We start from the raw sequence: 14,737 nt of genomic DNA, 5'->3' as shown, positions 1-14,737 counted from the left end.
CCAAAGAGATCAACTTGAACAAATATGCCTGCGCTGCTTTAATAAACTGATGGTGCCTGTGTTAGTTCATGCTGCATGTGCTGCTCCCAATACTGGGTGGTGTCAGTGGTTCTATTTAGAAAAACAAGAGAAGGGTCTCTCCACTGGTGAATTAACCTTTTAATGAATAAAATTCTCTCTAGGTTACACTTAGTGTTTAAATGAAGAAAACGCGCATCTCAGGCCTGCCAGCAAGTCCTCTCTGCCCACAGCTTGGCCGGAGTTACAGGAGCGATGTTTCGGCGCTAAGCCACGCCTTCGTCAGGTGACACCTCAGCAGAGACAGCAGTGCTAATATCTCTGCTTAGAGGGTTGGACGGGGAGTGGCCAGGGGCGTAGCAATAGGGGGTGCAGAGGTAGCGACCGCATCGGGGCCCTTGGGCCAGAGGGGCCCCGAAGGGCCCTCCCTCAACTACAGTATTAGCTCTCTATTGGTCCTGTGCTCATAATTATCACAGATACTGTAAATAGTGGTAATCACTAACAAACTGTTCCCCATCCCCTTCTTGCACCTCTGACACTGTAGTTGCCATTGGCAGGTTTTGGTGCGCAGTGGCAATTGTTATGTATAGAGTGCTTGGGGGCCCCACTGTAAAACTTGCATCAGGGCCCACAGCTCCTTAGCTACGCCACTGGGAGTGGCAATAAGTCCCTCCCCCAGGAGACAGCTGCGATTGGCTTCAATACAATTTTATTCAAACAGAAATAAAATAAAATGTTAAACAGTCCTGCTCATATGACAAGCTTGCCTTACAGGCCTCTATTAGGAGCCAAGTTATATTCAAGCTGTGTTATAAACATTCTAATACAATAGCAATATATGATGCCTATACATAAATGTAATACACAGAAAAATAAAAAATTGTGAAGTTTAAAAATTAAAAAGGTTTTACCCCTGTGACGCCAGGCAACGCCCAGTCGTCCAAAACGCATAAAAATTGCAGATCCAGCAGTGGTTTCTGATCGCCGCAATCGATCGCACATCTATTGCAGGGCTCAGAATGACAAACTTTGGTTTTAAGATAGACCGTTCTGGGAAAGGTAGTTAATTGCGTTTAGCACATAGCTGTAACAAGCTGGTTCCCCGACCCCCTGGAGAGCTAATGGCCCCTCTCAGAGGATATGCCAGCTGTTTCATTCTGATGAGGCCTAGATTCAGCCAGGCAGGCTACGAATCCCCGGGAGGTCTTGACACCTTGCTCCCTGGTAAGGATCAAAGGGAAGCCAGCAGCCAGCACACCCTGAATGACCTGAGGCTCATAGCACAATCCATAACTTCCCAGATCATATTTCTGGGGTTTCTGAGATGGCAGCGTCGCCAAACGTGGGGAAAGTGTAGCACGAGTCCCGGTGCTGGTTCTGTGAAATTCCCAGAACTCTGTCCCCTAAACCCTCATAGCAATATGGGTTTGAAGATACGGGGGGGGGGTAAATTCTCATGATAGACCTGTCACATTTCATGTCCTAGGATTCGTAAAATCATGCTGAGTGTGAATATGCGGTATAGGTTTCAACTGCCCTCACGTGCACCCCAAGACGGGCCGAACTAGAATTCTGCCAGTCTGAGGGTCTGTAAGGATGGGACAGCCCCTGCGCCATCATCCCCAGGCTGGACTTGTGCCTGTCATAGCCTTTCCCCACAGCGATGGGTGATAAAACTATTGACAGGCTGAAACGCAAGTTTCCTCCACCTTGAAACTCCATCTTGATCACATCTGTGCCAGCTTGAGGATATGCTGGCATCTACCTGGTCTGAACTCAACTGAAACAAAAGGAACTCTACAAGTTTTTCCCACAAAAGGACATCTTTCCTCAAATCTAAGTATTTTTTTATTCCTTTTAGTTTCTTTTATACTTTGTTATCATTTGTCTCTATAATTGTTGATTTTAAAGATTTTCTGCATGTATTATGTATATTGCACGTAACAAAAATACTATCAACGTCGTTTACTGTTCTGCTACACCTGCTATACAGCCATACACAGAAACTGAACTCAGGTCTCTGAGGAGTCTCTACCATTGTTGATATCTAGACAGAATACAGCGTGTTTTAACAGTTTTATTTGCAGGGTCAGCCAGTCAGTCGGTAGGGACCACTGTCCCATACCAGTGGTGGTGGCAGATATACCCTGAAATAGTGTGTAAAGTATTTCCGTAACCCACAGGCTCCCTTCTGGTTTTTCTGCGGGCCAATTCCCAACAGTTTCTGCGCATTGACTGACCACAGTTTGCACGATCTGTGCGCTGGAACCGTTTGGAAGGCATTTTGCGTTCCAGCCACCAGGGCTCTTGTGACAACCCCTTTATAAAACGATAGGCATATTTCAAAACTGTGGAGATTATCCATATAGGGCATTGTAGTGCTATCTGGTATGGCGCGGTGCAATAAATTCCACGTGTGGAGCTGCAGAATAAGCTCGCAATAGATCTTAAAGTGCCCCACAATAAGGGGCTTAAATAAAAATTATAATGGCATGCTTATCGAGATTGTAATCTTAGGAATGGGCCTACATTCCTAGTCACTCATCTCCAATTCTAGTCTCAATAGCAAAATCATTGCCATGGTGTTGACAAACCTTTTTCAGAGGAGTTGGTAAGGGAAGGGAAAGAGGGGGGGGGGGGATGGGGTGGGGAGAAGAATGTATAGTTCTAGGAAGAGATATCAGACGGCATCTGCATTACCATGCTCCCCCCACCGCACTGCGCTCCTGTAGCTCCATCCAAGCTCAGGGGCACAGAGAGGACTTGCTGGCATGCATGAGATGCACTTTTTCTTTATTTAAACACTAAGTGTAACCTAAAGAGAATGTTATGAATTAAAAAAAGTTAATGCACCAGTGGAGCTTTTCTCCTTAGCCAAAAAGATCAGTAGGGCTTCCAGGCAACTGGTATTGTGTAAAAGGAAAAAATATGGCAGCCTCCATATCCTTCTCAGTTCAGTTGCCCTTTAAGGGAAGTGATTGTATTGCTAAGGGTCCTTTTACAACATCAGATGTAACTGAAAGGACAACTGATGCAGTCCAGGGTCCATGTTTCCCTATGGCCTCTTTCACACTATACGCTAAAAAAAAAAAAAAAAAAAAAAAAAAAATTCACAACACACTGCTATGGAGAAAAAAAATGCAGTGTAAAAGGGCCCTTACAATAGCAGAAATATGGCCATTAAAGTTTTGAGGGGTTCATTTTTTTAGATATTGCATGCTATTTGCCCATCTTGTTGGTTCACTACCTTAACCCTGTGCTCTGTGGTATATTTTGAGTTTATGACATCACTCAACATTTTGTAGACATTCAGGGTCTGAAGTTTAACAGATCCTGCTAGTTCGAGTTTGTGACCGTCATCGTGTGTGACATGCCCGTAAAAAGTTTTTGGAAGTGTGAAGATAAAACATGCTTTTTTTACTCTGCAGTGTATTACATAGAATTCTATTTTGTTTTGCGAAGGATATGTTTTCAGGCTCTTGAAATAAATTTCAAGCTGCCCAATCTCAACAATGAAAATCCAAATAACTTCTGTTGGAATACTTTATATTGTACTGCAGTAGTTTTACGCACCCCACTGACCATTATCGGGACTTGTGGGCTATCTAGGGCCTCAAAAAGCATCTTACTACACCAATGGCCAGTATTCAGATCCTTATAGACTATCCATGTTAAGTTTTGATATCTGTGGAATTTTAATATTAATGACCCAATACAACAAATTTTACGATGAGTGATTGACAGATTCCCTAAGCCTCACTTACCAGCACAATTCTGACGATCAGGCTGAAGTTTCCAACCCTCTTGGCAGGTACAGATTACTCCCCACGGTACATCTTTACAGTGATGCATGCATTCTCCATTTAAAAGAGAACAGTGGTGACCTATGCAAGATACAACAGTTAATATATAAACACTAAGTCTGATGCTTGGTGACAGATGGGTTTGAAACTTGTTGGCCAAATCCCTTTCCGAGACTCTCCCTCACCTCCTGTAGTATCTTATGTCTACAGTACATTACCAGCTTCCCAGTGCTGCAGGAACATTGATTTACTGACCCAATTCCGCCCTGCTGCTCTTCGATTGTGCAGCCATCTCTGGGGCCACACTGCAGCTTGCAGCCACAGAACATGGGGAGTTATCAGATACCAGTGCGGCATTCATGTAATTAAGGTGCTGGGAAATTTGGGCGCAGGGCAAAGCTGAAAAAGGCTTACCCTGCGCCTGCAAAAGTCTAAGCGGCATTAATTACTATTCCCCTTCCAGGCCACCATGGACTCTAGGGAAATCCGTAATTTGGCTTCCAGCAATTGATGGCGGCCGAAGCATGACTTTATAGTACTTTAGACAGCACCCAAATTACTGTCTGAGCGCCACTATAGCCATAATTTACAGTATGGCCTATGGAGGTGCATGGTGCTCCCAAATTTCCAGAGTTCTTGAACCACCGCACCATTTGCAGTGAATACAGCTGGATATTTATGGTGAGAAAAAGTAAAGTATGTAATTAAATAAATATTGGGGAACATTGATACATGACCAGTTTAAAACTGTACAATCTGGACATCCAGCAATACTAGTACAAATATATACATAGTTGGTGTGTGGTTTAAGAGAACACTATTGGTACAGAGTCATAATAAATGACAGCAAAAGAAATAGCAGGTCCCTGTTCATGCGAGCTTACAGTCTTGAGGGTAGTGGGGTGGAGACGCTATGGCAGGAGATACAGGGAATAGCAGATGAGGCTCTGATCCTCCACTGATCTGCAACAAATTATAGGTTTGTCAGAACAGATGCATTTTGAGAGAGCGTTTGAAGGTTTCCAGACTTAGAGGGTGATGGACAGGCTGTGGGAAAGCGTTCCAAAGGGGAGGTAAAACTTTTAAGAAGTCTTGTATGCAAGAGAGAGGTGGTGACCAAGCTAGGACAGGAGTTCTCCTAGGCGGAGTGTAGGTTCTGGGTAGGATGGAATTTGGAGTTTAAAGAGAATCTGTACTCTGAAATTCTTACAATAAAAAGCATACCATTCTATTCATTATGTGCTCTTGGTCCCCTCTGTGCTGTTTCTGCCATTCTCTGCTGCAAACCTGGCTTGTAATTGCCAGTTTTAGGCAGTGTTTACAAACAAACTAACCAGCTTCTAATAGGCTCAGCTAAGCAGAGTGTGTTAGTCACACAGAGCCTGCAGGGGGTGTGTACAGCTTCTAGCTAATCACAAGCAGCCCTGCACATTCCAGTCTGACTGCCTCAGCCTGACTGTGCCGACTATAGAGAGAAGATTAGATCATATAACAGAGATAACACAGCTACTGTGCAATTAGGAAAAGCTGCAGTAAGCCAGACCACATTAGAAAAGGCATAGGAACTTATAGCATAGAAGAAATAAAGATAAACAATTTGTTACAGAGTCTCTTTAAGGAAATTAATGGAGGGGTCAACTTATGCAGTGCATTGTATGGTAGGGTGAAGAGTTTAACCTGGATCTTTGGTCAATTTGTAGCCAATGGAGAGATTTTCAGAAATGGACCACCTCAGAGCAGCAGGAGAGGTTGATGAGATGGGCAGCAGAGTACTAGCCCTGCCAACAACTTGTTTAACCACTTTATCTACCACTACAGTAGATCTACATCCTCTGTCTTCATCTAAGCCATGTGGACGTAGATACAGTACAAGTCTTGTAGCTGAAGCAAAGCTGTGCACAGTTTGGCATGCGTCTGCATACCTCTGGCACTATCTGCTGCAGCACTATGGGTGAAAGGGAATAGATATTCCCTGAGCTGATAAGATTAACCAAATACCTTTATTTTCTCAGTTCATAGTGAAAACACACTAGCATTATTTCAGAATCAAATATCCACCATAAATTGAGAAAGGAACAATCTAAGTTTTGCGATAAATGGTAGAGATAGCAAAACAAAAAATTGTGTTAGTTTAAAGTAGCGCTTTTTTTTTTTAAACTGGAATTGGTGAAACTAAAAGTTTGTTTTCTCCCCTTTTTCCCATTAAAATGCATTTAACAAAATTTTGCGGGAAAAAATGCCATACAAGGAAAGCCTAGTTTGTCTTAAAAAGCAACAATATAGATTTAATTTAGGTGTCATAAGTAGGGATTAAGTAGGAACATAGCTAAAATGACCAAACTGCTCTGGTTCATAGGAGGGAAACAAGGTTTGGATGGGAAGTAGTTAAGGCCACTTAAGGTTTTGTTAAAAACACTTTTACCCAAGTAGATGTGGCAAATGATTGGTCTCTGTTAGGAGCAGGGATTGCTCCTGCAATATGAGTCAAGGCAGTGGGGAACAGCCAGCCAGGGCCATTGATCCTTTAATCTGCACGTAAGCACTTAATTTCTTCAGCCTTCTGAATTAACACTGATGAGGTACCGTAGTTCTAATGATTTGCACAGGTATATTACTTGCCTTGCTTGAAATTACACTGGCATATGTGAGGAGTTTTTTTTTTTAAGTTTGTTGTGAAAACTTGTGTCATTTTACACAGCTTAAAATCTGTATTAAATTTGCACTGTTTGAATTTGATTGTTGTAATATTGTCCTCAGTTTATATGGCTTGTCAATCTGTGGTTGAACGGTTTCCTGCACTTTGTTGGGACAAACAGGTTAGTTGTCACTACTGGGTATTAGTCTTTTTTGAAATGTGTCAAATTCCTAGTTTATTTCACCTTTCCACACGCTCTTCTGATGCAGCCCCACTGTGCCATTCTCTCCACTGGTTGCCCATTACCCAGAGGATCCAGTTCAAACTCCTGACTCTAACATACAAAGCCCTCCACGAGTTGTCTCCTCCATACATCTCCTCACTAATCTCAAGATATTGTCCCTCCCGCAACCTTCGCTCCTCCCAAGAAATTCTCCTGGCCTCTAAGCTGATCACCTCCTCTCATGCTCGCATCCAGGACTTTACACGAGCATCAGCCCTTATCTGGAACTCTCTTCCACAGCCTGTACGTCATGCTCCAAACCTGGACATCTTCAAACGCACTCTTAAAACACACCTTTTCAGACAAGCTTATAACATTCTATAGCCCTTTATTTACTTATTTGTCACAATGTAATCAGAGGCAAAGAATCACTGCCTCATCCATCCTCCACCCCCTTACCTAGTGTGTCCCCCACTACCCATTAGATTGTAAGCTCGCAAGGGCAGGGTCATCCTCCTAATGTTTACTGTTTTTGTAACAATATTTGTGCTGCTTGGAACTCTGCTGTATATTTGTTAGTTGTATCTATGTTCCCCTTGTCGTCTTATTGTGCTTTGTAAAGCGCTGCGGAATATGTTGGCGCTATATAAATAAAAAATAATAATAATAATAAATAATAATAATAATTTGGGGCAATATCTGGATCATGTTGACATGAATTTTTGCTTAGAACGTACAATTTCTGGCCCCTCTCTCTTCACCCTTTTGGGTGTTTAATAGTGTGTGGTTTTGCATTTACAATAAATAATGTATGTAATTGATATTTTCTCTGGGTCGGTGCCAATTCTGGATAGGTCTTTTGTAGGGTGTAATGGTTTTATATCCTTCGTAGATTCCAGGAGGGATAATTGATAATTGTATGGGGTTTTTAAAATTTATTTTGCCAAGGAAACATCTGAACAGAACAAAAAAGCAGCCTCTGCTCTACTGAAACGAGAATAGTGGCAAGACACTATTTGGTGGAGACAGGGGCATAACTATAAGGGAGAGGCCCCTGCGATTCCTGGCAGGGGGGGGGGGGGGGGGGAGAGCGCAGTCAGGGCCCACAAACTACTAACCTTTACTCTGTTATATTGGATCCATTCTTCAGGCAAGGATTTTTTGTGGCTACAATTATGGATGTCATGGCCTAAATTGTTCTATGACCCTTGCAAGATGGTCCCCCAGGCTGTGAGGATGACCAATAGAAGTTTTGCTGGGGGCTCCAATGATTTGTAGTTACACCACTGGTTAGAGAAAAACATGCCAACAACAAAACAGGGCTAAAAAGTTTTAAGACTTTCTTGTTTTGCAGTTGAATGGAACTGAAGTTATGTCACACGGACACGGCTGTTGTCTATAATTAAGTTTTTAAATTAAAAATACAAATAGGAGACTCCAGCAAAGTTCAATTTACCTTTAGTACTACAGTTATTTTAAGTTCAAGCTTGATTTAAATGTAAAAGGTTGCCAGAGAAGAACACCGTAAATGCCACACCCCATAACATTAAGGATTCAGCTGCTCTATTACACTGAGCCTGGAGTTCAGCAGGAAAATATACGAAGAAATGCTGGTCCTAGGTCTCACTGATTTGCCAATAGATTCAGCCAACCCATGCGTTTGCAAGTAAACCCCCTACAAATCAGTGATTAGTAGCCAAGTATTTGTACCCAGCAATGCTCTGGAGGGCACTTGTGCATGTATGCACAAAAAAGGGTGCAGAGAAATGTGGGCGCCCAGAAAACACGTGGCCAATAGCATTTTAGTGATGAAAAGTTCAAAGGGTCGTTATTGTGGTTTAGAACAAGGTTGTAAAAAGAAAGTCCTTAAAAATTGAAAATGAAAAAAAGAACCCATTCTGCGTTACTGATTTTACAGATCCTAGGGATGGCCAGAAGGGAGAACTTCCATTTCCTTCCCACCAATAATCAATGTAAACTGCTCAGTGAAATAAAAATCAAGGTTGAGCAATGCAGGGGGGCCATGGGGCTCTGGAGGGGGGAGGGTGGTGCTTTGACATGTCACAGCACCGCAGATGAACCATTTTTAACTGCTTCTGGACCACACTCATTGAAATCTGCACCCTGTTTGGAATCTGTTATTGCTGCAAGGGCATAGATTTCAATCATCCCAGTCACACGCTGCTGCCAATCGCACTGCTGCAGCCCCCTTGTTCTGCAGTCGGTATTTTTTTCCTTTTTCTGATGGCAGAGCTCCCCGAGCTTGTCAGGAGCCGATTTCATTAGCTCCTCACCCGTGATCACTTTGAGGCAATCCCATTGGCTTACATTGATGACAGGGTCAGGAGCCAATGAAATTGGCACCTGACAGGCTCAGGAAGCTCTGCTATCAGAGAAAGGAAAAAAAATAACTTGGTTCAGGGGGGCTTTAAAGTAGCCATTGTCATGAAACTTGCTATATACAGTACTCCTGAATTTAACTAGGTTTTTACTAACGGTAAACACCAGAAAATCAGTAACAGATTGAGTCTTCATTTTCAGCTAGGTACACCCCATGCATTGATCGATTTTCCACTTGATTCTCTTATCTTTTATCAATTTCCATTCACTTCTATGAAATGAAAATCGACCAGAAAATCAATCAACGATAATATTGGACATAACGGAATCTATTAAACCATCTATCAGCCGAAAACGTATGGCGTGTACCTAGCATTAGGGCTTAGTTTTTACAACCACGTTCTAAACAGCAGTTGTGTTATTCAGCATGCTCTCAGTTGGGGAGCACAGGGAGGGCTCACCCTCTCAGACAGTCAGATAAGGCATGTCTACTGAGAGCAGAGTCTAGGGACAGTTAAAACTTTAAAGGGGTTCTTTCGTGAATGAGGAAAAAAAATAAAGTTGTTTATGCATAAACTATTAAACATCCTTCTAAAATAGTGTAAAAATTTTTTTTTTTTTTTTTTTTAAATGAATGGTTTCATCAATACAACATGTATTGTAAATAGTGACGGATGACGGCTGGGAGGCTAATCCATTTGTTAGGGGTGGGTTTTTTTTCACTTTCTTCTCACAAACTGCTTAAGTAGTTTTCAGTGGTATAACCCACTTCTAGCAGGAATCGCCATTATAGCCCTAACGGCTTACCTCCACTGAGCTGCTGAATATGTGTTTACAGTGTTGCTAGGAAACCAGAGGCCATGCAGACTGGTTTGTGAAAAAGTCATAAGGTGCTGGGAGAATGAATCAGTCCCTTCTACACCATATGATTGTCAGATTCGATTCAATTTGATTCGATTCATTGATTTGATGTAATTCAATCTGACATGTCCAATTCATGATTCGATTAAATTTGAATCGAATTGAATCGAATCATGAATCGGACATGTCAGATTGACTCAAATCAATAAATCAAATTGAATAGTCCCATCTACACCATATGATTCTTTGTCAGATTCTAATTCATTCTCCCAGCACCTTATGACTTTTTCACAAACAAGTCTCTGCACGGCCTCTGGTTTCCTAGCAAAAATGTAAACACATTCAGCAGCTCAGCAGAGCTAAGCCAGTTAGGGCGATAACGGCGATTCATGCTAAAAGTGGGTTATACCACTGAAAACTACTTAGGCAGGAGTTAAGGCCCGTTCACACTTAAAATCGCAGAACGCCGGCGATTACCGCGTGGAAAAATCACTGGACACTGCGGCGGCTTTGGAGCGATCGCGATTAGCGTGCTATGCATGCTAATCACGGTTGCAAATCGCGGAACGCTCGTCGCCGGCAAACCGCTGCATGCAGCGCGGTTGCGGTTATCGCTAACCGCAACCGCGGCAGTGAGAACACTGCCACTCGCTACATTGTGTAGCGAGTGGCAGCTAGCGGTTTGCCATGAGCGGGAATCGTGCGATTCCCGCTCAGGTAAGAACGGGCCCTTATGGTTGTGAAAAGTAAAAAAAAAAAAAAAAAAAACCCTAACAAATGAATTAGCCTGCCAGTCCTTCATACGTCACTATGTACATGTTGTATTGATGAAACCATTTAAAAAAAAAAATGTTTACACCATTTTAAAAGGATGTTTAATAGTTTATGCATAAACCACTTTATTTTTTACTCATTCGCAGAAGAACCCCTTTAACCTGTGTCTAATACCTCATCTGACAGTTTTTTTTGTTATACGGACTCTGCAGGCAATCCATTGCTCTGCATCATGCTGTGTACATTTGACAGAAGTGAAGCCTGCAGTTCATATTCCCTTATAAAAAGATCCACCTCTGCACATTGCTAAAAAGGCACAGAAAATGCCAGCCAGTTTCTGACAACTCCCCCTCAGAGACAAGGCAATTACGACATCTGAGGGGCAAACACGCTCATCAGTGTAATTTGTTACTCTACTCACCCTTTCACAGAGCTAAAATGTTTTTATAAAAACCTAAACTTCATTTCTATCAAACCTTCATTGAACTCTTAATTAAAATTGTGCAGCTTTTCCCACCAGTATTGAATTACAAAGTTAAGAGCCTTCTTCCATACATACCACAAGTTCTTGTTTCATCAGAACCATCTGGGCAGTCATTCTCTCGGTTACAGATTTGAGATCCATTTAAACACACTCCATTGCTGCATTTGTAGGCTTCAGCACAATCATCTAAATCAAACACGTTAGAAAAGACTGTACAACAATAAAATCTTATCTTAAAGGACCAATATAAAAAAAAAGTAGAATATGAAATATATACACGATATATATTAATCAGTTAATGCACTATAAATTATTTTCCCCTGGGTCTGATACTTACAATTGTACAATGGGCAGAAATTTTTTTTGACTGGTTTTGGACTAGTCTACAGCCTCACGGGGGACTCTGAGGCAGGGAACTCTACACGTTTGTGAGTTTTCCTGGTACCAGCAAAAGATGTGCACAACTCTACAGGCCATTGAAGTCAATAGCGGTGGTGCCTTGCGCAGGAAATGCATGTGTTGCGTCCATTTGCGTTTTCCAAACGCACAGTTTTCTGCTTTTTCCGCACAATTGCATACAGTACACGCCACCGCAAATGCAGAAATCTTCGCTTAGATCCTTTCCAGGGAGTGATTTTATTTATCAAGAAAATACTGAAAATCCTCCATGAGAAAGACTAGTGCAAAACATGCCAGATTTTTACTGCTCACTGTGACAAACAAAACAAAAAAAAGTTGGATTGAAAAAATGTATAAATCTGGCCTTAATTGTAGTTAACTGGCAGTGGCGTATCAATAGAGGATGCAGAGGTTGCGACCGCACCGGTGCCCTTGAGCTAGAGGGACCCCAGGGGGCCCTCCCTCAAACAGTATTAACTATTGGTCCTAGGTTGGTAATCACTTCTATAGAGGTTTTGAATAACCCCATCCAGGCCTCCTAGCCAGGTTGTTGAAAATTGTCAGGCCCACCTTTGATTATACTACAAATATAACTAATGGTAGAGAGGTGAGTGCCCGGGTATCCCACTGGAGAACAGCATACACAAGCATGCAGTCCCAGCAGTCAGATGGGTCTCTCTGCCAGTCTGAAAGAGCCAGAAGTATATGCACCATGGTCTCTGCTATAATGTTACACCAGGGAACACAAACACCATGCATGCGGAAATTTAAGAATTAGAGACCATCCATGCAAAGCCAAATGTCCATATCCACCTACCGTATATTCAGGCGTATAAGACGACTGGGCGTATAAGACGACCCCCCTTAACTTTTCCAGTTAGAATATAGAGTTTGGGATATACTCCCCGTATAAGACTACCCCTCTGCCAATGCACACCAAATACAAATTAACTAATCATATACTGGTGCTATGTATGAACAGATACTGGTGCTGTACTGTATGTGGTATCCAGTATCCAAGCGATTGACTGGTTGGATTGGTCAACTCTCCCTCTCCCTAAGTGGATTGGTCAGCTCTTAGTCTACCTGTATCAGAACAGTATGGAAGAATAGATTGTGCTGTGCCCATAAAACACCTCTTTCACCCTTCTGTCCCGCCCTTGTATCCCATTTACCTCCTCTGCTTCTCAGATCTCGCACATGTGCGCCTGCACCGCTTCACTACTGTCCTCAGCAGTGAGATCTGAGTCGGTAATAGGGTAGGGCCTATCACCCGGCATCCATGACACCTGGCATACAAGACTACCCCTGACTTTTCAGATGAGTTTCAAGGGTTAAAGAGACTCACAAAATTTTAAGCCTTATTTCTTCTATCCTATAAGTTCCTATACCTGTTCTAATGTGGCCTTTCTTACTGCAGCCTTTCCTACTTGCACTGTCTCTAATAAATCTCATCTCCTTTCCTCTGTCGTGTCTGTCGGGCTAAGGCTGGAATGTGTGGAATGTGCAGCACTGCTAGTCATTGGAAGCAGCTTACACACCCCCTCCAAGCTCTGCATGAGTCACACAGTAAGCAAGTTCTCAGCCTAGGATACTGTGGTTAGAAGCCAGTCTTGTTTGTAAACACTGCCTAAAACTGTTCATTACAAGCCAGGATTGCAGCAGGGAGTGGCACTGTGGCAGAAACAGCACAGAGGGGCACAGGAGAAAAGTAATAGAATGGTATGCTTTTTATTGCAAGAATATTAGAGTACAGATTCTCTTTAAAAAGTAGTCTTATATGCAGGAATAGACAGTATGTGTAATCCTTTCCCCCAGAGTCCAAGTTCAAGAAATGTGAAGGGCTTTAAATTAACCAGCCTAGTAAGATGCAGCAGACAGAAAGACCCCCTCCACAACTAGGATGGAATATTTTTCATTATTCTTTCTGTCACTGTTAACACACATTAAACCACACTGAACGTTGTACAGGTACTGCATTGCAGTGTGATGTTACACGTTACAATGTGGCCCATACGGCCCAGCATAACACACCACTGAATGAAGCCTAATGGTCAGCCCTCAGCAGGAGGATTTTTTTTTTTTTTAAAGATTGCACATTTATGAAAACTAAATATACTGGTTGCCAACTCTAAGAAGGGAAACTTTCCCAGAATTGTGCTATCCTAAACATTTTTAGTAAACAGATTTTAAAATGTATGCAAATCTCGGCGATCACATGAATATTGTCTGACTTAGAAGATTGCTCTGACTGCTGGCTAACATCTAAGAGCAGCTATAATCTGTGTGAGGAATACGAACCACAGAGCTCTTCATCGGAACCATCCCCACAGTTGTCAATTCCATTGCATAGCCAAGACTTCATGACGCACACTTTGTTCTTGCATTGTACCCCATTTTCCATGCAGCTGTATGTTGGACAGTTCCGCTCATCTGACCCATCTTCACAGTCATTCTTGCCATTGCATATTTCCCAGCGATCAATACATTTGCCACTGCTGTGGCACTGGATGTTACCTGAACAAACTAACAAGTGAATGAATAATGTAGCAGGAACCAATACAAAGGAGAAAAAAATAGACTATTAAACTACATAACAATTGCCAGTATGAAATCTTAGGTTTTTTGACTTAATTTAGTAATGTAAAACAAAGTTACTTTATATTTACTCATCCTTTTGTTTCTTGAAATATGCTATATACAATTTGCATGTAACATTTGTCACTAATTTATATGTACCGATTTATTATTCCAGTTTTAAATATGCACATACTCGAAAGTTGAGGGATCACCATAACCAGGCAATCGTAGTGGATATTAAAAGGCCTTTGACCAGTATTCTTTTAAACTCAGTCTATATACGAACCAAAGGTGGTAAATCTACTTGGACCCGGAAGCACCTGTGAACGGCACCTTAGCGTTTCGGTTGTGGTGGGCATGTGCATGTGATTCTTTTGGTAATCCAGAGTTTCCTGGTTATGTATAGACATTGTAGATCAATGTTTTATACTATTTACAGTGCCATGGAAAATGCTGGTACTTGCAGGGCCGGTTATAGACTTTGCTGCCCGAGGCAAACGGGATACACGCCCCCCCCCCCCCCCACATTTCAAATAAATCACACAGTACCCAACAATTTACTCTGCTTTATTTAATGTTTTCAGGCAGCAAGGGAGAATATGCAACAACTCGTCCTG

The 14,737-nt window shown here is 42.2% G+C and overlaps 1 protein-coding gene across 1 annotated transcript in view; it reads right to left on the bottom strand.

Moving 5' to 3' along the window:
* Nucleotides 1–14,737, bottom strand: part of LOC137507124 (very low-density lipoprotein receptor-like) — a 60,552-nt gene that overhangs the window by 32,590 nt on the left and 13,225 nt on the right. Inside the window, exons 4-6 of the mRNA XM_068233656.1 lie at nt 13,842–14,066; nt 11,217–11,327; nt 3,786–3,905 (exon numbers count right to left, since the gene is read on the bottom strand). Of these exons, the coding sequence (XP_068089757.1) occupies nt 3,786–3,905; nt 11,217–11,327; nt 13,842–14,066 (456 nt within the window). The remainder of the gene's footprint in view (nt 1–3,785; nt 3,906–11,216; nt 11,328–13,841; nt 14,067–14,737) is intronic.

This window comes from Hyperolius riggenbachi, chromosome 1 (assembly GCF_040937935.1).
Source record: "Hyperolius riggenbachi isolate aHypRig1 chromosome 1, aHypRig1.pri, whole genome shotgun sequence".
In the NCBI taxonomy this organism is placed as follows: domain Eukaryota; kingdom Metazoa; phylum Chordata; class Amphibia; order Anura; family Hyperoliidae; genus Hyperolius; species Hyperolius riggenbachi.
The sequence above is the reverse complement of the archived record's forward strand: the minus strand, read 5'-3'. Positions and strand labels throughout refer to the sequence as shown.